Source organism: Polypterus senegalus, chromosome 9 (genome assembly GCF_016835505.1).
Source record: "Polypterus senegalus isolate Bchr_013 chromosome 9, ASM1683550v1, whole genome shotgun sequence".
Lineage (NCBI taxonomy): Eukaryota > Metazoa > Chordata > Cladistia > Polypteriformes > Polypteridae > Polypterus > Polypterus senegalus.
This window is the reverse complement of record NC_053162.1, coordinates 87581869-87604485: the sequence shown is the minus strand read 5'-3', so window position 1 is coordinate 87604485 and position 22617 is coordinate 87581869. Positions and strand designations below refer to the sequence as shown.

The following is a 22617-nucleotide window of genomic DNA, read 5'->3' as shown; positions in this document are numbered from 1 at the left end:
TTGAGTTTGTGTTGCTCGCCGGCAGCTAAAGGGTTTCTGACTTGGCGTTACGGCGAAGCAGGCAGCGAGGCGAAATCAACCTGCGTGCTCAAATTGGAATGGCTTACTGGCCGAGGCTGTTGTCGGCAGCCTCTGGGCAGCGTAGACTGGTACACGGAGTTTGGGATGCACGGCGCTGGACAGCAGTTGCTTATAAAGTTTCATCTCTCGCGTGCAGCAGCGGCGTTCATGTGGTACACGTTTATGTGTTTTATCAATTATTCTAAAGCATCCGAGAGTTTTCGGTCATCGCGGTCATGTTACTTCTGACTTAGACTTATTAGGGCTGTAATAACAATAATGGGTTTCTTTATGATTTTTTAAAAATGTACTTCTCTTAGTGCTCACTGTAGAACCTATGTGTAGGTTTTAGGGGATCGGTCTCGCAACTAATCATCATGTTCAGAATGCGAATTACACAACTTATTTTCTTTGCATTTATTTAAAAATATTTGATACATTTTTGTGGTATGTCATTTAACTTGCAAAAGTTCAGCATTAGTTTAAAAACTTTCACGAGCAATTAAATGACAAAGAGTTTTGGAGGCTTTGAAAACTATACTTTTGATTAACCCCCGAGTTCATTTTATTTAAAAGTACATTTCGATTAAGATTGTTTTAAAAGTGTTATTGGGTCATTCCATTTTATTTAAACAAACTGACTTTGCATAACCATTTTTGATCTTGATGAAACTTGTGTAAATTACACTTACCTTCCAGACCAATCGACCTGATATTTAGGCAGTTTTCGTAAAAGTGATCAAATATGTTTAAAAAAAAAAGCTTTTCTCCAGACCCCAAAAAAAGGCATCGTATTGCTATTCAAAGGGGCATAGGACCTACTAGGTTCTGACCTTACAAAAACATTCAATGACACAACACACTAACCTGACTCTCATTTGATCCTCTTACTTCATGAAAACAGACTAAAGTGTAAATGTGTTATATTGTCTAGTTTGTTGCAAGGAGAACTGAGTTGACCAATTAGTGATTGCATTTATGTTGATTACACATTTGCAGTCATGCTGTCCAAGAAGCTCCAATAGGTCTGTCAGGTTTCAGTTCAGTTAGAATTTTCACAAAAGAGATTTGTATTTTAAGTTACAGTAGACCGTCAACTGTGATCCCCTTTCTGATCACAAAAACCTTCTTATAATAAGTGTAGGTTTGTCTGCCAAGAATTGTAACTTGAATCTGCATCCTGGAAACACAAAGTGCTCCTAAGTGTTTGAATAAGACTCTTAACAATTCCAGTAGCTGAAAAGGTTCAGGTAGAAAATGAAATGACGACACATATAGTGCCCTCAGTAATGTTGTGGACAAGACACATTTTTCTTTGATTTACACCTCTTCCACATAGTTTAAAATTACACACCAATTCAGATTTGATTAAAGTTAATGTTGCAGATATTAATTAAAGGGTATTTGCATACATTTCTGTGCCAGCATGTGGATATTATAACACTTATTATACATGGGACAATTAGTGTCATCAGTTCAGGCATAAGATACTTAGGCTTGCTTCTGTAACTTGCTTCTGTCTACTGTACAGAATACCTTTAGAGTCTGTAGTTGCTGTTGTTCAACATGAGGATGAGCTGCGCCAATGAAGGTCAAAGAAGCCATTATGAGGCAGAAAAACAAGAATAAAAAAAATAGAATAAAAATTAGGAGTGCCTAAATTCAACTGTCTGGAATTTCATCTGTACTAATAAAAGGCAAAGCCCTCACTGACTCACTCACTCACTCACTCATCACTAATTCTCCAAATTCCCGTGTAGGTAGAAGGCTGAAATTTGGCAGTCTCATTCCTTACACCTTACTTACAAAAGTTGGGCAGGTTTCATTTTGAACTTCTACACGTAATGGTCATAACTGGAACCTATTTGTCTCCATATACTGTAATGGACGTTAGCTCGATGGCCGTGGGGGGCGGAGCTGCGTGTGACATCATCACACCTCCCATGTAATTACGTGAACTGGCTGTGACCGCAGTACGTAGAAAAAAAGGAAGAGCTCCCAAAGAGTGCTGAAGAAAAACGCCCAATACTTTATTCGCGAGATACAAGTTTAATGAGAAGACACAAGGTATAAACGAATCGAAAATTACTGTAGCGAGAAACTTTTAAGTGCTGGGTCTTAGCTAACATTAAATAAAGCCGTGGACATTGCAACATCACACAAGAGAGCAGCTCACGTGAACTGACTGAACCATGCATCAAACCTGTTCAAAAAACGCATTACACAATTGACAAGGTAGGAAAAGAATATGCTCCGAGTTGAGCTCCACAGCTAACACGGTCTTGCGGAAGCAACTTCGTCACGCTGCCACCAAATACTCACAGAAAATCCACAAGTTAATACACACGCTGTCTCTAGAGTTTCTCCACACTCAATGTATTCTTCGTATCCCCTTTATACCCTCTGATCTCCCATTTCAATTCAGATGCCTCCAATTTCCAGTAAGGCTCTGCTGTGCGATGACAAGTAATAAGTCTCAGGGACACACCCTACAAAAGGTTGCCATTATTTTTCAGGCAAGATTGCTTTTCTCCTGGACAACTATACGTTGCATTCTCAAGAGTGAGCTCGCGCATCTTCGTCATACTGTATTACAACCGGAGTGCAGCCAGAAACTTTTAAGTGCCGGGTCTTAGCTAACATTAAATAAAGCTGTGGACATCGCAACATCACACGAGAGCAGCTCACGTGAACTGACTGAACGCAGTACGAGGGATCACTTCCATGCATCAAACCTGTTCAAAAAACGCATTACACAATTGACAAGGTGATGGCTTTATATGTCTTTCTTTTCTAACGACAGCGGAGAAGCTGTGTAAAGGCTGTTTCACAAAAAACCAGCGGAGCGTCTTATATGAGCAGGCAGTCAGCTAAAGAAGGGAATCAATAAATATCTATAATCGTAATAAATGAACAAAAAATAACGTAAGCCGCAGATTAAATAAAGGAAATGGGTACCTGAACAGTAAAGTAAGTCTCGAATAGCTACACAATAACTATAAGAATCGTAATAAACGAACAATAAAACAGTACAGAACCGCGAAGCAAGGAGAAATGATGGCCTTATATGGCGTTTGTTTATAAAGCAGCGGAGAAGTTGTATGAAGGCAGCTACACCAAAAAACAGCAGAGCGCCACACTCTGAATGTATTCCTGGCATCACCGTTATACCCTCTGATCTCCCATTTCAATTTGAAATGCCTCAAATTTCCAGTAAGGCTCTGCTTCGCGATGACAATTAATAAGTCTCAGGGACACACCCTACAAAAGGTTGCCATGTAGATATGTATATATGTGTATATATATATATATATATATATATATATATATATATATATATATATATATATATATATGTATATATGTGTCTGTGTGTGTGTATGTATGTGTATATATATGTATATTTATCTGTATGTATGTGTGTATGTATGTATATGTATGTGTATATATGTGTATATATACTCAGCAAAAAAAGAAACGTCCTCTGACTTTCAACTGTTTTTACTTTCAGTAAACTTAATGTGTAAATATTTGTATGAACACTAAAAGAGTCAACACCATAAGACATAAACTAAAAATGTTTCACAATGTGTCCCTGAATGAAGGGAGGCTCAAAATCAAAAGTACCAGTCAGTATCTGGTGTGGCCACCAGCTGCTTGAAGTACTGCAGTGCATCTCCTCCTCATGGACTGGACCAGATTTGTCAGTTCTTGCTGTGAGATGTTACCCCACTCTTCCACCAAGGCACCTGCAAGTTCCTGGACATTTCTGGGGGGAATGGCCCTAGCCCTCACCCTGCGATCCAACAGGTCCCAGGCGTGCTCAATTCCTTGACGATAAACACAAATCCGTCCATCACCCCTGGTGAGACAAAACCGTGACTCATCAGTGAAAAGCACTTTTTGCCACTCCTGTCTGGTCCAGTGAAGGTGGGTTTGTGCCCATAGGCGGCGTTGTTGCTGGTGATGTCTGGTAAGGACCTGCCTTACAACAGGCCTACAAGCCCTCAGTCCAGCCTCTCTCAGCCTATTGCGGACAGTCTGAGCACTGATGGAGGGATTGTGTGTTCCTGGTGTGACTCGGGCAGTTGTTGTGGCCATCCTGTACCTGTCACGCAGGTGTGATATTCGGATGTACCGATCCTGTGCAGGTGTTGTTACACGTGGTCTTCCACTGCGAGGATGATCAGCTGTCCTTCCTGTCTCCCTGTAGCGCTGTCTTAGGCGTCTTACAGTGCGGACATGGCAATTTATTGCCCTAGCCACATCAGCAGTCCTCATGCCTCCCTGCAGCATGCCTAATGCACGTTCACGCAGATGAGCAGGGACCCTGGGCATTTTTCTTTGGGTGTTTTTCACAGTCGGTAGACAAGTCTCTTTAGTGTCCTGCGTTTTTAGAACTGTGACCTTAAATGCCTACTTTCTGTAAGCTATTAAGGTCTTAACGACCATTCCACAGGTGCATGTTAATTAATTGATTATGGTTAATTGAACATGTATGGAAAACATTGTTTAAACCCTTTACAATGAAGATCTGTAAAGTTATTTGGATTTTTAAAACATTATTGTTGAAATACACAGTCCTGAAAAAGGGACGTTTCTTTTTTTGCTGAGTATATATGTATATGTGTGTGTATATATATATATATATATAGATATAGATATATATATATATATATATATATATATATATAGATATATAGAGATATAGATATGTGTATGTGTAGATATGTATATATGTATATGTATATATGTTTGTGTGTGTGTGTATATATATATATATATATATATATGACAGCAACACTCATTACAGTGACAAAACAATTACATTGACAATCATGTTACGTTATTTTTAAAATGTTTCCTTTTCTTTTTCATATCTTCTTTAACACACTACTTCTCCGCTGCGAAGCACAGGTATTTTGCTAGTTAAGAATAAAGAACACGCAAGTGACCTCAGTAATCACAAAGTGACTGGTAGGCCAAGGAAGACCTCCACTGCTGATAATAGAAGAATCCTCACTATGGTAAAGAAAAAGCCCCAAATGCCTGTCCAACAGATCAGAAAAGGCACCGCTGCATGATCGAAGCCACTAGTTGGCCACACAAACAGGGTGGCCAGATTACCCTTTGCAAAAATGTACTTAAAAGAGCCTGCAGAATTCTGGAAAAAGGTCTTGTGGACAGACGAGACAAAAATTAATCTGTATTCGAGTGATAGCAAGAACAAAGTGTGGAGATGAAAAGAAGCTGCCAAAGATCTCTGTTCCTTCCACTTTGAGGTGTGCAAAAATTTAAAAGAATTTATTCAAAAATTACATACAAGTAGAAATGTAATTTAAAAAAATAAGATTTACCGTGAGCTGAAGCAAAGTATCCCAAGAAGATTTTTGATACTGACACTATTTAAACTGTATAAGAGTTTTACCAAAAACACAGTCAAATGTTGGTGAAAAAAGATATATCCAGAAGAGGCTTTTTTTGTGTGAACTGATAGAATGCTACCAAGCTTTAAAAATATCCAAAACTTGCTGAGATTAGACAGAAATTTTATATCTGGAGCATCTGGAACACCTTCTGTGTGTTTTGTTTTTTTTAAAATCCAATCGGTAACAGGTTGTTTTGATTTGGGAAAATGGTTCAAGGGGTTCTTTAGAATAAGTGGGCAAAAATCAGAGAGAAGAGGTCCGATACTTCAATAAAATTTACTTATTCAATTATAACATATAAATACATATGAATAGTATAATGTAGTAACAATAGGTTATAGAAATAAATATATATGCTTACAGTAATACATTTAAAGAGACAAACTTATACTTACAGTAACATACATCAAAAGACCCAGAGCCATCATCCTAGACCAGTAGACTGAGGGAGCCCGCATGTCAGTCTCGTCAGAGGATCAGCCCGTGGCCTTTAATTACGTACCGGGCGGTGTGCACCTTTCCCCACGGTTGAGCGTCCAAAGAAACTGAGGGCGGAACCTTCCCTTATTTACTAATTAGGTGTCCTTGCCCAAAAGCGGCCTACGTGGAAGCAGTGTATGCAGAAGTGATCAGTTTCAGCATACACCCCCCCTTTCCACGAGACACGACATTTGGCCTTGACTGAAGCAGTGCCTAGTACTAGAAGACACAGTAATATGCTTACATGTGAAAAAAGCCTCTCGAAGTGAAAAACAACTCCTTACATAGCCTTGGCAGTATCTTTAGAACATTCCCGGCTGTTTCTCCCAAAACATTAGTAATGCAGCTGAGTTTGCACTGGAGCGATCAACGCCCATCTGCTCTCCTGATTCCCTTCCTCTCTTTAGAAAAATCCTTCCATTACACAGGTCCAGACAGTTTTCCTTGCAACAAACCACACACCAATATAACATATTTACACTTTACAAACCCAGCGCTCTTGCCCTTCTTGTTCTGATTGCAATTTTTCGTAAAGCACAAAATACATAACAGTTGAATATAGTCATTAAAACAATAATAATAAAACAATTGTCCATAATAAGTGCTTTTTCTTCGCTTGGAGAAATATTTTTCCAGTGAACTTACATTTTTCTTCAACCCAGGTACTTTGCGCACCGTAGAGGGTCACCTCCCTGGGGAGCGGTTACTAGCACTTCACCCAAGGAGTTTCTTCTGATTTGGTATTTCATCATCCACATTGTCATCAAGAAAAGAATAAAAATCTTTAAACGAAGATGTCCATGGTTCAAGAAATTGGATGCACACCTGTTTGACAGCAACTCTAGTAATAACTAATTAGGAAACTGGTAATAAGCAACAACATACCATTCAAATATATATAACAATACCATTAAGAGAGTAATTTCTGCTTCACTAACATGAACCCCCATGATTCCCAGGTTCAAATAAAGCTAATACTAATTAATATTGTTGGTGATGATACAGAAGGCATAAATATTTATCTTAAATAACTCAAAAGTTCTCAGTTTTAGGTTGCCACCGCTGTGCACAATAAGCAGAGATAAAGTCCTTACACACCTCACCATGCTCACATCTTAACACACTCATTTATAAAATTGCCCAAATATACACCCAGCTGTGGTCTCAATCTTAAGCCACCTTTATCACATTGATGCAGCCATTTTGTGGACAGTAGGTGTCAATCCTCCCTTTGGAAGATGTCAGCACTACCTTCCAAAATGCAAATCACTGGGTCATTTTTGAGGTCACATTCATTTCAATTTCAATTTCAAGGGTTATACCCAAGCTTCTTATTAAGGATTCATATCTTCAGAGATCTTCAGACTTCATCTGGGCTTTTTAATTCACAGACCACACACTCACCACTGTATGTATAAGAGACTCCATCTCCTATGGGTCAAATTATTAATTCATTTCACTGATTTCCATAACATATATACTCATCAAGCCATGATGTTAATCATTTGACCTGTATCACCATCAACATGCTAGCCTAAACTCTTTTATCCTCTTCTAAAAGCTATGGATGTCCTGACCTATAGTATGTGTCCCTTATCCCCAAAATACTAGTTATGTGTGTCATCCCATATGCTTACTATTATTCTTTTCAATTAAATAAATGTACCTAAATGTAAAGCTCTATATTATTTGCTATGGTACTACAATTAATAACCTAGAATATCTAAACTGGACTGACCCTAACTAGTAATAGTGCATTGTCCCTTCAATGACAATCACTTAACAATCTCTAATAGATCCCTTATGTTAGATTAGACTCAATTCTGATTAACTTTACAAATAACCAAATCATTGGTCCTTAAAGGTGACTTATTATCTCATACAAAATATCAGAAGGCATATTAAAACATTTATCTAAAAATATCTATTCTTAACCACTATGAATTCATAATAATTATATAGTATTCCCATTAATACAAACAAAAATACATATTATTTAGGAATCCCTATATTCTGCTTTGTTTACAAATAATTAGCTTTCCCTTCTATACCTTTCATACTTCACAGTTCAAATACTTTTAATTTCAAAGATGTTGCCATTTGTCAAACAAGTGGACAGTCAAAGCAGGCTCCAGCAAGAACATTGAGCCCTGCAGAGTAAAAGTGTGACAGACTTTCTTCTCTAATAAGGACCAAAGCAGGTGTTGGGGTCCAACATCCCAAGCAAAAAGGACCCAAGTAGGCAGATGTCATCTATGATTCGGAATCCACGATGATCTTTTGGGCTCAAACATCACCAGCATAATTGAGCTCTTGGCAGCAGGTATCCATGATGCCTGGAGCTGGAATCAAGGTGCGTTGTCCAGTAGTCAGCTGATCGATGTTCTGATTCATGACTTGATTCCATCTTTGGATGGCTGGGTTCTCCTTGGAGTCAGATAATTAGTTTATCTGCAGACCTTTATCACAGCCCAATCTCTGGTTCAACTTCAAATGCTGTCATCTACGATGCACTAGGAAAAAACAGCTTTCACCTGCAGATGTAAAGACTTAAAAACGCTCATTTAAATAGTCAGCATATTAATTCTTCATTGGTAGCTACTTATGGATCCAAAAAACAATATGTCATAAGATGTCAGATCTGTTTCGTTGGGGGTACCCCTATTAAAAATGTTGCTAACAGTAAAACAAACAGTCATTTAAATCCAGTCTGTGCTTGTCTAAATCAATTTGTCTTTAAACAGTCAGAGTAAACGTTTAAATTGATAAGCACAATGTTCAAGTCCTGCTTTATAGCTGTTTCCAGTTTGGCTGCGGTTGCAATTTCCACTCAATTAAAAACATGTCCCAAGTCATTATTAAAATAAAGTCAATCAATGTATCACAAAGAGAAATATACTCAATAATAAATCATTACAAAAATTGGCCCCAATAACATTGACATAATATTCAAATTATCTGCATTTGTTCCCTAATAATTAAAAAAAGGTTCCAAAATTTAAACTGGTTTCAAAATTTTAAATTTAAACAAAATCAAACATACTTATACCAATACTTATACCAACCCTTCCCCCCCTTATTGACACTTGTGTCAATATTGCAGTTTTCATTCTTACAAGTAGAAGAGATGTGGAACAAGAGGGTATCTGAAACTGATCCCATTAAAAGCCAAATTTTATAGCTCCCTTATATGATCGTAACATAACAAGCAGAGTCAAGAAAGAAATCCACATTCTAGACAGGTAAATTCTTAATCTTTTCCTTGGTGACATTAAATATAACAAAAAAAGTTAGGCTCCACATTTCTTCCCCCATGTATCTAATCACAAACCATTGTTCAATTATGCAAAGTCCTAAAAACATTTTTCTTTTTACACAAGGTGTTCATTTTTAAAGTTTCTATGCATGTATCCTAAGTAACATTTCTTTCTTTCTTTTTGTTACTAATTATTAAAATACCACATTACATTTGGATCTTAATAAAATGTCTCATTCAATATTTCATTAATGCATCAAAAATATAAAAGTGAACCTTCCATTAGTTTTGTTGTGATACCAGTATTCCACTGTATTTCACACAAACATGTCAATATTAGACACAAAGGAAATGAGGAAAGAAATCAATATATTAGAATGCCCTATAATGCAAAATGTGCCTTTATTTATTTACTATAAGGCCCTCTAAGAAATTTGCACATTCTTACCCATATTTAGAATGAAGAATCCACTTCTTTATCAGGTAAATTTTTCCCAGAATCTCAAACTAAGAAAATACTTTAAATCTACTTCAGTTACATACACTGGTTTTCTTTTTCCCATAACCTTCTGTCAAAGACAGTTGATCTTGCACATTTTTTCATTGTTATCTTCCAGATGTTTTATCACACGTTTTTCAGAATGTTGACTCCAAAGAGCACAGTCTGTTTTTCTCTTAGTTAATCCTCCTTATTCCCTGTTTTTTCTGCAGCTTCATTTTGCTAAAAGAATGTCTCCTTCAATCGAAATTTACTCATTTTAATTAAACTCCTCCCTTTTATCAGAGTCTGGCCAGTACTCAAATAAAAGGGGTGCTCATATAATATGCTTAATCTGGAGACCTTTTTACACCATCTGTTCATATCTTTTCTAATTTAGAATTAAAAGCTCTTTTAATTTCAACATTTACATTCACATTCCTACGCATAATAATATCAATTATTTCATTCTTGCAAACAACACCACATATTTTTACACATACTTTTAAGCACACTGAAACTTATTTAACATACACACATAGGGATCCCTCTAATACACTATATAACATACACAAAATCACCCAAACCATTGTTTTAACACATTCAACTTTACCTCAGTTTTGTCACTTATTATCACTTATTATTAAAAGTGAATGCATTTTTCATTTTATCAAATGTTACTCATACTCACATTTATTTTAACCCATATTTACTCAGAGCTGTGGAAGTTTATATGCACACAGCAGCTTCAGCAAATTATAATCGAACTACATTACCCAGAAGTCTCCATGTTTTTGCTTTCTTACTCCCAAACACACGCACGCACCCACAGAACAAATAACAGGCACGCTCACACATTTTTAGCACAAACATATTTACACACACACAGAGAACAATTAATGCTCAGGCATACACATAATATACAGGCACACACATTGAATAAGTTCAGCACAGACATATTCACATACACAGACATTAGCGAGCGCCAGGTACCTTTGAAGTTAAATACAGTGCACTTTTCCTTTTTCGCGCATGATATTCTTCTCAACGCTTGTTATTCTTTTTCGCATTCACTCTGCACAACAACCAGCATACTTGAGTGACTGCCTCCTGTCTCAGCTGCAATCCGCTCTGCTATAAACTGCACTCCGGTGTGCAGCACAAGGGCTGCGTGTCCTTGCCTTTCAACAAAAGCGGCTCTCTTATCAGCAAGCAGATATGAGAGTGCAGCGATCTGCGACAAACTAAGTTCTCCTGCATTTATCTCCTGTTTCTCAGGGTCAAAAGACCCCAAAATCAAAGCACACACTTTAACACTGAGCGATCGTTGCTTAATCTGTATGGCATTCTCTTTATACATTGCTCGCAAATTTTTAGCCAGGTATTTATCTCTCTTGCCTCCTCATCGAACTTCTTTATAATCATCTTTTTCGCATTCATCTTGGCTATGCATAAGGCTGCCTTCTCCGCTATCCCCTTCTGTACCCGCGGCAATAATACAGCTACCTGGGATTCGGCCATTGAGGCTTGCCCTAACGCATCCGTCAAGTCCATTTGCATTTTCTTAATCTCCCTTTCTTTTTCGTCTACCAAGCTGTCCAGACATCTAACTGCCGTTAGTAAAACCCACCCCCGCGTCTACAAGCCCGTTATGGGTTCTTTTACAGACACCTGACATTTCTTAAGAGGGTTTTTATCCTTTTTCTTAAACATCTCTGATTTCTTTTTGCCCCACTCAATAGTTCAATATTTTACCAGATTCCCCAGTATCCTGCCGACTATGCCAAAATGTTTTGATTTGGGAAAATGGTTCAAGGGGTTCTTTAGAATAAGTGGGCAAAAATCAGAGAGAAGAGGTCCGATACTTCAATAAAATTTACTTATTCAATTATAACATATAAATACATATGAATAGTATAATGCAGTAACAATAGGTTATAGAAATAAATATATATGCTTACAGCAATACATTTAAAGAGACAAACTTATACTTACAGTAACATACATCAAAAGACCCAGAGCCATCATCCTAGACCAGTAGACTGTGGGAGCCCGCATGTCAGTCTCGTCAGAGGATCAGCCTTTTATCACGTACCGGGCGGTGTGCACCTTTCCCCACGGTTCAGCGTCCAAAGAAACTGAGGGCGGAACCTTCCCTTATATACTAATTAGGTGTCCTTGCCCAAAAGCGGCCTACGTGGAAGCAGTGTATGCAGAAGTGATCAGTTTCAGCATACACCCCGCCCTTCCACGAGACACGACATTTGGCCTTGACTGAAGCAGTGCCTAGTACTAGAAGACACAGTAATATGCTTACATGTGAAAAAAGCCTCTCGAAGTGAAAAACAACTCCTTACATAGCCTTGGCTGTATCTTTAGAACATTCCCGGCTGTTTCTCCCAAAACATTAGTAATGCAGCTGAGTTTGCACTGGAGCGATCAACGCCCATCTGCTCTCCTGATTCCCTTCCTCTCTTTAGAAAAATCCTTCCATTACACAGGTCCATACAGTTTTCCTTGCAACAAACAACACACCAATATAACATATTTACACTTTAGGAAGGTTTTATGAAGTAAGAGGTTTAAACAGTAATGTCATTGCATTTAACTGAAAACATTTTACCTCTCCTTCTACATGCTTATTCTGATGCTTGAAAACTGGACTTTTAAAAAAATTGAACACTTCTTATCTGATGAAGGGAACCAAATAACTGGTCAAATGGAGTAAATATATTTCATCCATCCATCCATCCATTTTCCAACCCGTTGAATCCGAACACAGGGTCACGCGGGTCTGCAGGAGCCAGTCCCAGCCAACACAGGGCGCAAAGCAGGAAACAAACCCTGGGCAGGGCGCCAGCCCACCGCAGGAAATATATTTCAGTATAAAAAAATTACTTGTTACTCTAAGCCCTTCATTGTTTATTTATTAACCAAAAGTAGTAAAAATGCAGCCTGAAAAGTGAACTTCACGCTTAATTTAAGAAAAAGAAACCTGAATTCATGTAAAAAGTACTCTTCTTCAGCTTTCTAGTAAGCTATGGTTGAGCTTCATAGCTTGAATAGGAAATAATTATAGCCCAAAATAAAACACACTAAATTATCATTTTTATGCTGTCCGCAGTGAAGAAAAGTTCCTATAGTTCAAGGGGATTTTTTTTTAACAAAACAAAAAATCTGAGTGCTGTAAGATAAATTAAGGCCAAGTTTCATCAAGTGAAAAATGATAATGCTAAAACATATTTAAAAATATGTTGAATTAAAATGTAATGAAGCTATTATTAAATCTCTTATGATGATGATGGTGGAAAAGTATCTCTGAATCTCTCATAAGAGGAGTGACATCTTTTTACTGTACAGCATCTGGTTTACATCATTGTCACGCTCTTCAAATCTTTTATTGCTCAATTATGCACAGTCAGCATTGTCTTCCTGGAAAATCCACAAAAAAATCACATGCGCAAATGAAGGTGGTCACTCATAGTTATTTTGAAATAGTTGGTATTTTCACTTAATTGCAAAGACAGTACTGTTTGTCTGCATTCAACAGAATACAAAATCACTGAAACAACATAATCTCACACTCTTTTAAACCTCTTACTTCATGGTGCGGTATTTACCTTGACTTATTAAAGAATAAATGGACCTAAATCATGCCATTAAAATTTAGCCCATATCAGATAAGATAGATACTGTAGATAGGTAGAACTTTGTTTGTCCCAAGGGGAAAATGTTGCTTTTTACCAAAACACTTTAAATAAATAAATGGGAAAAAAAAATATATACATCACTCGCACTATGATCTGAATGCACTCCAGAATGACCAAAAAGGAAGAAGATTTTTAAGAAGAAAGAAAACTTCTGACTTGGCAGTCGCAGTTACAGTGGGGCATTATGCAGCAGTATTGCTGTTGGTATAATGGAGCCCATACACTTCTGCTGAATAATTCATTGTCTGAAAACCCTCAGTGCTAGAGTGTCAGAGGGAGGCTGTGCAACATTGTTCGTAATGGCGCACAGTTTTGTTTTAATTCTCTCCTTCGCTACTATACTATCACATGGGGGTCCAGATGAGTCCTATAACTGAGCTTGTCTTTTTAATAAGCTTGTTGATTCAGTGGGCCTCTCTTGAAGTGACTTTACCAGCCCCACACACCATAGAAGAGAAAATCACATTGGTTATCACAGAGTTATAGAACATGTAAGAATGTCCCTACTCACAATAAAGGAACAGAGTCTCAAAAGGAAAAAGAGCTTGTTCTGCTCTTTCTTATATAGTTCTCTGTGTGCCAAGACCAATCTAACTTGTTATTAGTATGGACCCCCAAGTACTTGAAGGAGAGGACCACCTCTACATCCATTTCTTGAATAGTAACCGGATGTAGAGGCTCTTTGGTGCAACAAAAGTCAATACTGTAATCAGTTCCTTGGTTTTGAGGCTCTTTGCACCAAGAAGCAAACTTTTCCACCTGACTCCTATACTCTGTCCCATCCCCTTTATCAATACACCACATAAGGGAGAATTTCTGCAAGTTACATGACCTGGTGTTATATTTATAGTCTGAGCCATAAAGAGAAAAGGACACAGGACTGTTCATTGTGGTGCTCCAGTGTTGCTCACATCTATATCAGAAACATAGTCCTTGGGTCTCATAAACTGCGGTCTTTCCAACAGATAGTCAATTGCGCAGTACATAATGGGCTTGTCCACCTTCATATTTCTGAATTCACCTTTTAACAGGAATGGCTGGATGGTATTGGAGGTGCTGGAGGAATCAAAAAAAATATTTCACAGTGCTGCCAGCTTTGTCTAGGCGAGAATAAGCCCAGTGGAGCTGATAGGTAATCACATTCCCCACTCCAGTCTTTGTCCAGTAGGCAAACTGCATTGAGTCCAGGTGGTCTACCACAAGAGGACATGTATTGTCCAGGGCCAGTCTCTCAAAGGAGAGACGCATGTGTCACTGGTCTGTAATCATTAGGTGAAGAGGTGTCTACCTTCTTTGGAACAGGAACGATGCAGGATGTTTTCTACAGCAGTAGCACTTTCTGAAGCCTTAGGGACAGACTAAACATGGTGATAGAGGACACCACAAAGTTAGTCAGCCAAGGCCTTAGGACTCACTCCATCTTGTCCTTCAGATTTTCCTGTGTGTAGCATCCTCCGTTGTCTCCTCACTAGGTCTTCAGTTATCTAGAAGAGGTATCATAATTCTTCCCAGTGCGATATTAGTATTTGGATTTCTAGATATTCCTTGATTTATACCTGTACCATTATGCTGCTTTTATATACTCAGCAAGCATACTGGCCATTAACATGAAAAGAAAAATATTTTTGTTCAAGCTATAGATCATATGCTCAAGATGATACAAAGCAGCATCAACAAAAGTTAGTGAATCAAATGACAAACAGGAGTTCTCTTTATTTGTTAAACATGTTGACATTTTAATTGCAGCACTGCATTCCCATCTTTCTGATGTCTTTTAATAGTTGGGGCATGACAACAAAGAAACCCATCCTGTATGCTTTTCTTTTTGAGTTTGCCAGTTGAATTAAATGTACCGGCCTTTAGATTAAAGCCCAAATTTTCTGGAGATGTTCATGTCATTATAAGCTAACTTTAGTAAAAGAATTGACCACTTTTAAAATATATTTTTTTGCTGTTCAGTTTTTAATATTAATCACTCATAACATGGTATTACTGTATTTCATTTTGGGGATAGCATAGTATTTACACAAAATAAAGAGTTGGAAAAGAACTTTAAAACATTATGGGGACCATTTCTGTGCAACATATTTAAGGAGATGTAGCCAGTCAAAGTCATAATCCTGCTTCCAGCCGCAATGAGTTCGAATTTTGTTAGCTTAAATCTCCCTTAATACTGATCCAAGAAATATGTAATTTCATTTCCATTGGTTACTCTTATGACCAAATTAGCATGCCAAGTTTCGTTAAAATCTGTGACGATGAGGTCCAAAAGTGTCATCATTTGATGTTGAATTATCCAAACATTCTGTTTCATCTCTTCAGTAGTCAAAACATTGACAAATTAAGAAGTGTATTGATTCATTTTGCTTCCTTTCATACAAAAAAAATATTAAAATATAAGAAATATATAGATACAATGACAATAAATAGTCTTCATGTAAGTGGTACTTAAGTGTTTCAGACCTATGGTCAATTTGCTAAACTAAACTGGGTCAACTATGGCCAACAGTCACCAGTGTAATTCCGCGTTACATTTATTACATTGTTGGATTTGCACCTCATAGCCCCAGATTTCAGCCAGTGATCTGTAATAATCCTTTAGTTACACAGATAATATAACATCAGGCAGCATAGTAATTCTGACTTTCATTTTATTCTCGTCTGTTTTTCAACAAATACTGTATTAAAACACAAACTTTGTAAGGAGGATGCACTGTTGCAAATGGAACCAAGTTAGATTAGTTTTTCCTCAACTTGAGGTCTTAGGGGCCCACTTTGGCTGTAGTTTTTTTCTCCCAAAAAGTTTCACAATCAGTGAATTATTTTACCTCTTATCGATCTCATTGTATAAAAAGCTGGGTCTTTTTTGTTCTTTTATACTATACAGTATTCAGAAAAAATGTACATTTAAAGGAGGTGGAGGAGATTAGGATCCCAAATTAGGACCCGACTGCAGCTGTGCAGTGGGTGACACCTCAGCACCACACTAGTTTGAATGAAATGGAACAGTGTGAGGTTTTTTTTTTTTTTTCAGTGGCTTCAGTGCCAATCCTGCCACCATGCCTCAAATTCTCCCTGCAAGTTGGAGGACCTGCTTGGATGAGGGCTGGATGCAGCTTAAAGTCATACCCAGGACGGAGCAATTATAATATTCAAGGTCCCAACAGAGTGGAATCACTTCTGGAATTTGTAGGATTCAAACTGGCAACCTTTCAATTACCGGTGCAGATCCCTAGCCTCAGAGCCACCTCTCCGCCTATAAATTTATAGGAAATTAAGAAATCTTTGCTCTGTTTTGTTATGTTTTAAATGCTTACCTTTTTTTATCATTTATCTATTGATTATTTTTTTTGTTGAGTTTGCTCTAACAATAACAACAACATGCAGAGGAGATACAAGAAGAAATGGCAGTGAAAGGCTTCAACTGCTTACAGCTAACATGCTCATTAGTAAATAATAACTAAAATCATCAGAGTTTTAGGAAAAAATGAAATAAAAATTGTGGTGATGATGAAAATCATAAACCAAAATAAACACTGAATTATCCTTAAATAACAAAATGCTGGCTGCATTCCAATATAGTCATTTGTAAATTGACACCAGAATGCAGGTACTCAGAAGTCACAGTCTTCTTCATGAAACAAGCTTGTGATGTGACATGGAACACTTTTCTGGTGAAAGTTAACATTTGAAAAAGGGTGGCCATAAAGGGATGCACATTGTCAGCAACAATGCCTAGATGTACTGTGGTATTTAAATGACGTCCATCTGGTATTCACAGACCCATTGAATAACATTATTATCACATTATTACACTACCAACACCATCCCGTACTACTGACTTTAAGCAGGATGGATATATGGATTCATGTTACTTTATATCAAATTTAGACTCCTTCCATCTGCATTTCACAGCAGGTGATGAGATAAATCAGATGTAAAGTGCCATTTTTCTAATTTTCAGTCATCCGGTTTTAATCATCACTTGCTCCCAATTCGTGTTCTTAGCTGACAGGAGTGTAACCATGTCATGCATGTTCTACAGCCTCTCTTTAAGCCTAAGGTATTGGTCACTCAAGTTTCTCTTCTGCACACCGCTGTCATAAACAGCTGTTATTTTAAGATCTGTGACCTTAATATTAGTTTGAATGATTGTGACCTTCTGACCTCTCTCATTAACAAGGTGTTCTCCTCCACAAAAGTGCTGCTCATTGGGTGTTTTTTGATTATTGCATTATTCTCTTAAACACTACACATTGTTGCATATTGCAAACTGAGGAAGCTCTTTCTGTGATGCTCAGAACCACCAAATCTGGCATCAACAGTCATTCCATAGTCTAAATCCCTAATTTAGATACATCATCATACATCGTCATACATCTTGTCCATTTTTTTGTTTGGTTGATCTGACAATAACTAAATGTCTTGACTATATCTGCATGCTATTTGTATTAAGTTGTGGTCACAATATTGACTTATTGGAGGAGCAGCTTGTTTCTAGTAACACTCAGGTGTACCTAATAAAGTGGCAATTGAATGTATAGAGACAAAATATGAAATACCAATCAAAATGTTATGAATTTTTATGCCTTATGCCAGTTTAAACCATTGTCTGTTGGTCAATTTTATACTTTAAATATTTTTCCTTTTTAATGCAGCACTTGCCTAAAAATCAAAGAAAGATTTTAAGCTGCCTAAATGTCTCCTTGTTCCATCGGATGTTTTCTAAGCCACCTAAAGGTAAAATATTTTTTGAATTTATTATATTAATATTTAGTTTTGAAATAGTCAGCTTTAATTAAATGTATCTGAAAAGTGCAAAGCAAGAAGTAAACATAGGTTATTATGAATGTATCTCATGTTAACGAAAACAAGAGCTGACTTTTCTGGGGTTTTCTATGGTTCACCACTTGTTTCGTCAGTTTAACATATTTAAAATGTAAATCAATGTATCAATTCAAATTCTGAATTAACAATCTTGTATACAGTACAAAACAGTCACATTCTTATTCATATATTGAATACATGTGCAGTATTTCAGTGTTGGACAAAAAGAGCTGTATGTATCTGCCAAAGAAAAACAATTAGAAAGGCTACAGCGCTGTGGAAAAAGTATTTCCCCTTCCTAATTTCTATTTTTTTCAAAAATAATTGCTTCAGATCTTTATAGACAATATGTTTTATTAGATAAATAGAACCCAGAGTAAACATATAGCATAATTTCTAACTTGATACTTAACTTTATTATTTAAGTACCTGTATATTATCTAACACCTATAATGCTCATCTGAAAAAGTAATTGGTCCTTTAGTTACTCACTGACAGCTGACAAAAATTGACTGATAGTTAGATTGCACTGGCTGAATAGAGCCAAACTTATTTGCAGCCAACTCTGTTGAATCTAAACTTCAGTATATATTGACCCTTCCCATGACAGGGAAGTATTTACGGCAACATATATAGAAGAACATTTTGCCTTGATGAAAGGAATTTCCACAAGAGATGAGGAAAAAAGTTGTTGACACTTACCAACTAGAAAAGAGTTACAAGGCTGTTTTTAATGCTCAGAAACTGCACCACACCATAGTAACAACCATTATCACCAATTGGAGAACATTTAGAACAGTGTCCTGTCCTGACAGAATTACCCCAAGGTTATAGTGATAACACATACAATGTCACAGCGATGAAGAACATCCAAACAGCCATGGGCATCTCTAGCCACAGCCAGCGTCAGTGTTCTGGACTCCACAATAAGAAAGAGGCTGAGGAAAAAATGTAATTCATGGAGGTGTATCAAGTCAGAAACCTCTGTTATCCTGGAGTAAAATTTGCAAAGAAACACATAAATGATCCCAAAGCCTTTTGAAATAATGCATTATGGACATACAAGTCAAGTTAAAACCTTTCGACAACATAGATCCCACTGTGTCTCGTATAAACCGTATATTGCATTTGACAGTAAGAACATCATAAAGTAAAATGGGGGTTGTAGTGTGGTGGTGTGGGGAAGAATTCAAGACTTGCCATTATTGAAGGGACCATAAATTCTAATCTTAACCAGATATTTTTTTTAAGAATATTCTGGTAATCTGTCCATGTCCTGAAACTGAAGTGTAACTGGGTTATGCAGCTGGAAAATGGTCCAAAACTCAAAAGCATTAGTGTACAACTGAATGGCTCAGAAGAAGTAATCTTTAGAAATGACCATTCAAAATCCTGACTGGTAATTAGTTTGCATTAGCAGAATAGAGCCAGACGTTTTTGCAGTTGGCCCAGTAGAGATGGTTTTGCTATGGTAGGACCTGAAAAGAACAGTTCATGCTTACAGACTTAGCAATGTGTCTAAGCTAGAGCAGCGATGTGAAACACTGATAGCAAATTTATGGGAAGTGTTTAGTTATGATTATTGTTGCTAAAGATGCTGCAATCAAGTAATAAAACTGAGGGGCAACTGCTTTTTCACATGGGTGATTGTGAATTAGGAAATTAATAGTTTAAAAACTGTGATGCAATGCTTATTCAAATGCTGATAAAAAAGGTGATTAGAAGCACTGTGTTTCAACTTTAAGGCTGTGTAGTGGGAATGTTGCGTCTCTAACCTTCTTATGTCTTTTTTCATAACTTTGAGCAATTCATACAGTTTGAATATTCAAAACAGAATTAAAAACTTGGATTTGTACTAGCCAACAGTACAGTTCAGCAGAATTTGGCCAGAGTCACACATCTCTTACAGGAATAGTCTAGTTGTATTTTTTGTTGGGCAACTTTCATTGTCCTCCATTAAATATACACATGGGGAGAGAAACATTTTTCTTTTAAAATAAAGACTGCACTGTGGAGCTCTAATTTGGCTTGGCTGCACTCCCTGTTAGCTGGAAGATTCAGGCTACCACATGGCTCTCTTACTGCATTTCTCTAACTGACAGAAAGTTTTGGACTTAAGGGCAGATTTTTTTTTTTAAGGACAGGACAAGTTTTGAATCTCTTTTTAATATCAAAATTGAAAAAGCAACTATCATCTACTTTAAATGACAGAAGCCTTTTAAAATTTGGTATTAGTATTTTGAAACATTGTATTTGCTTTTGAAATAGTTCTGTACAAAGGGAAAATGTTAAATGCTCTTTATGTAGAAACTGACACAATCTAAAGGAAAACTGTGAAGTATGCACTCTTATGCTATGAATGTATTTTTCTTGTCATTCCCACTGGGTCAAGGTTGAAAGCCAGGAGAGATCTTGCATGATTGCCCCTACATCATTAATGATTTTAATCCATTTGGTTTCCTGCAGCTACAGTTCTGCATAGTGTCATATACCAGACATGGCCCTTTATGTGACACCTTGTGCATTATAATACTTTTCTACTTGATCATCTTCACCCAGACCAAAGTTTGCCTCAGAATGAACTGTACATTTAAATAGATGAAAAGCCAAAGAATAATCCTTATGTTTTTTTTTTGTTGGTTAACTGACATGGAGGGTGAGGTAGCATAGTGCCCTACAGGCCTAGTATCAGGGGTATTATTTCTGAGCCTAGTGTTTTTTTGTGAGGAGTTTGCATGTACTCATCTTGTATGTGTGAGTTATATACCCCCATTCACAAAGTTGTGCATGCTAGATGAATTAGCACTTTCAAATTGCATATACTTTTGTCTTTTTGAGTGGGCCTACCAGAGATGTTTCTCATCTTGAGCCCTGTACAGTTAGAATATGCTCGAGTCCCCTTGAGTTAAGTGGATTTGAGATACTAAGGCCAGCATCACACTACAGAACTTTGCACGACTTCTAGTTTAAGGATATATCAAATTTAACAATTATAGTCTTATAATCTTATTGCCTCAAAGGGTGTCTAATTATGCAACTAGGAATTGCAGGGGTTGACTGATTACACAATGCCCTGAAGGATTTCCATTCAGAATCTTGTATTGTGCAGTGAAAGTATCACATTTCTGTCTCGTTTTGACAGCTAATCAGTTTGGAGCATACTGGATTAAGCAGCAACCTTGGCCATTATTTTTTCTGAATGTTTTTCTAGATGACCCTTTTTTCCTTTTACATAGTCTATAACACCCCCTTTCTTTATCTCCTTCCAGCTGCTAATGTTTCTCTCTACTTTTTGACACTATATGTATTCTAGTTACAATTTAGTGCTTATTGGCTGTTAGCTCTCATACAAAAATAGCCCACTCCTTTGACTTGAGGCTCATTGCAGTAAAATCCTATCCAGTTTGATGATGTTGTATTGGGTTGCAGAAAGTTGTCGAGTACTATGACTGAGTTGCTGCTGTTGTCGCACAACGCAGTTGATTGTAGCGACTGCCTACAACTTATTGTGATTTTCTTTAGATTATGTAAATGATGGCTAAAAATAAAATTCATATAGAGACTTAGACAGTGCCAGAATTTGACATACTGTGTGTTAAAATATTTAATAAGTATATTGAAAATACTACACTATTGCCTCCTTCTTGGTAACTTTATATAATTGATAAGAACATATAACAACAATGTTCAAATACAGTATAGTGCATCAATCAGAATTAGTTTTGTGTTTAAGTAATGAATCAATCAGATCAATCAGTTGGTAATCTTTACGTAGGGACTTGACAAGCACACATTACCATGTTGAGCTTTACAAAGTATTGTCTATATGAATATAATTGAATTTGATTATTATACTAACAAAAATGTAAAATCTGATATTTTTTAAGTTACAATAAGCATAATGTATATAGATTTATCCCTGTTTGATTTTTCAATTGTAGGTTTTGAAAAGTATTATTCAAAGAATGAAAAAGCACCTGAGACAAAAGGACCTGCAAGAGAAGCAAAAGGTAAATATTTAGAATCAGAAAGCATATTTAACATTACCACAGATGTTTTAGATTTGGGATTTGTAAAATTTCCACTTTCAGAGCTGCCTCCTAAAAATAATTGAGCATATGTGAGTGCTTTTTTATAAGTTTAGAATCTAGAATCTGTATACTATATACTACAGAGGCTCCATGAAAATGTGTTTTTCACTCTTATACTTGTTCTGAGATGAACACATTCTTTCACACTCACATGACAAAATGAGACTTGAGCACTAATGAAGAAAATTATGGTCAGTCCGACTACTAATAATGGTTTTCACAGACAAATAGCTATAGAAGGGCAAAAACAGCAGATCATCAGAACCAGTCTTTGGTTCATATTACT

At 36.9% G+C, this 22617-nt stretch overlaps 1 protein-coding gene across 1 annotated transcript in view; it reads left to right on the top strand.

The window, feature by feature from the left end:
• The first annotated feature begins 1 nt into the window (after window position 1).
• The window catches only part of afg3l1 (AFG3-like AAA ATPase 1), a 64076-nt gene continuing 41460 nt past the window's right edge, over window positions 2–22617 (top strand). Inside the window, exons 1-3 of the mRNA XM_039763403.1 lie at window positions 2–233; window positions 18072–18153; window positions 22182–22250. Of these exons, the coding sequence (XP_039619337.1) occupies window positions 99–233; window positions 18072–18153; window positions 22182–22250 (286 nt within the window). The 5' untranslated portion in view covers window positions 2–98. The remainder of the gene's footprint in view (window positions 234–18071; window positions 18154–22181; window positions 22251–22617) is intronic.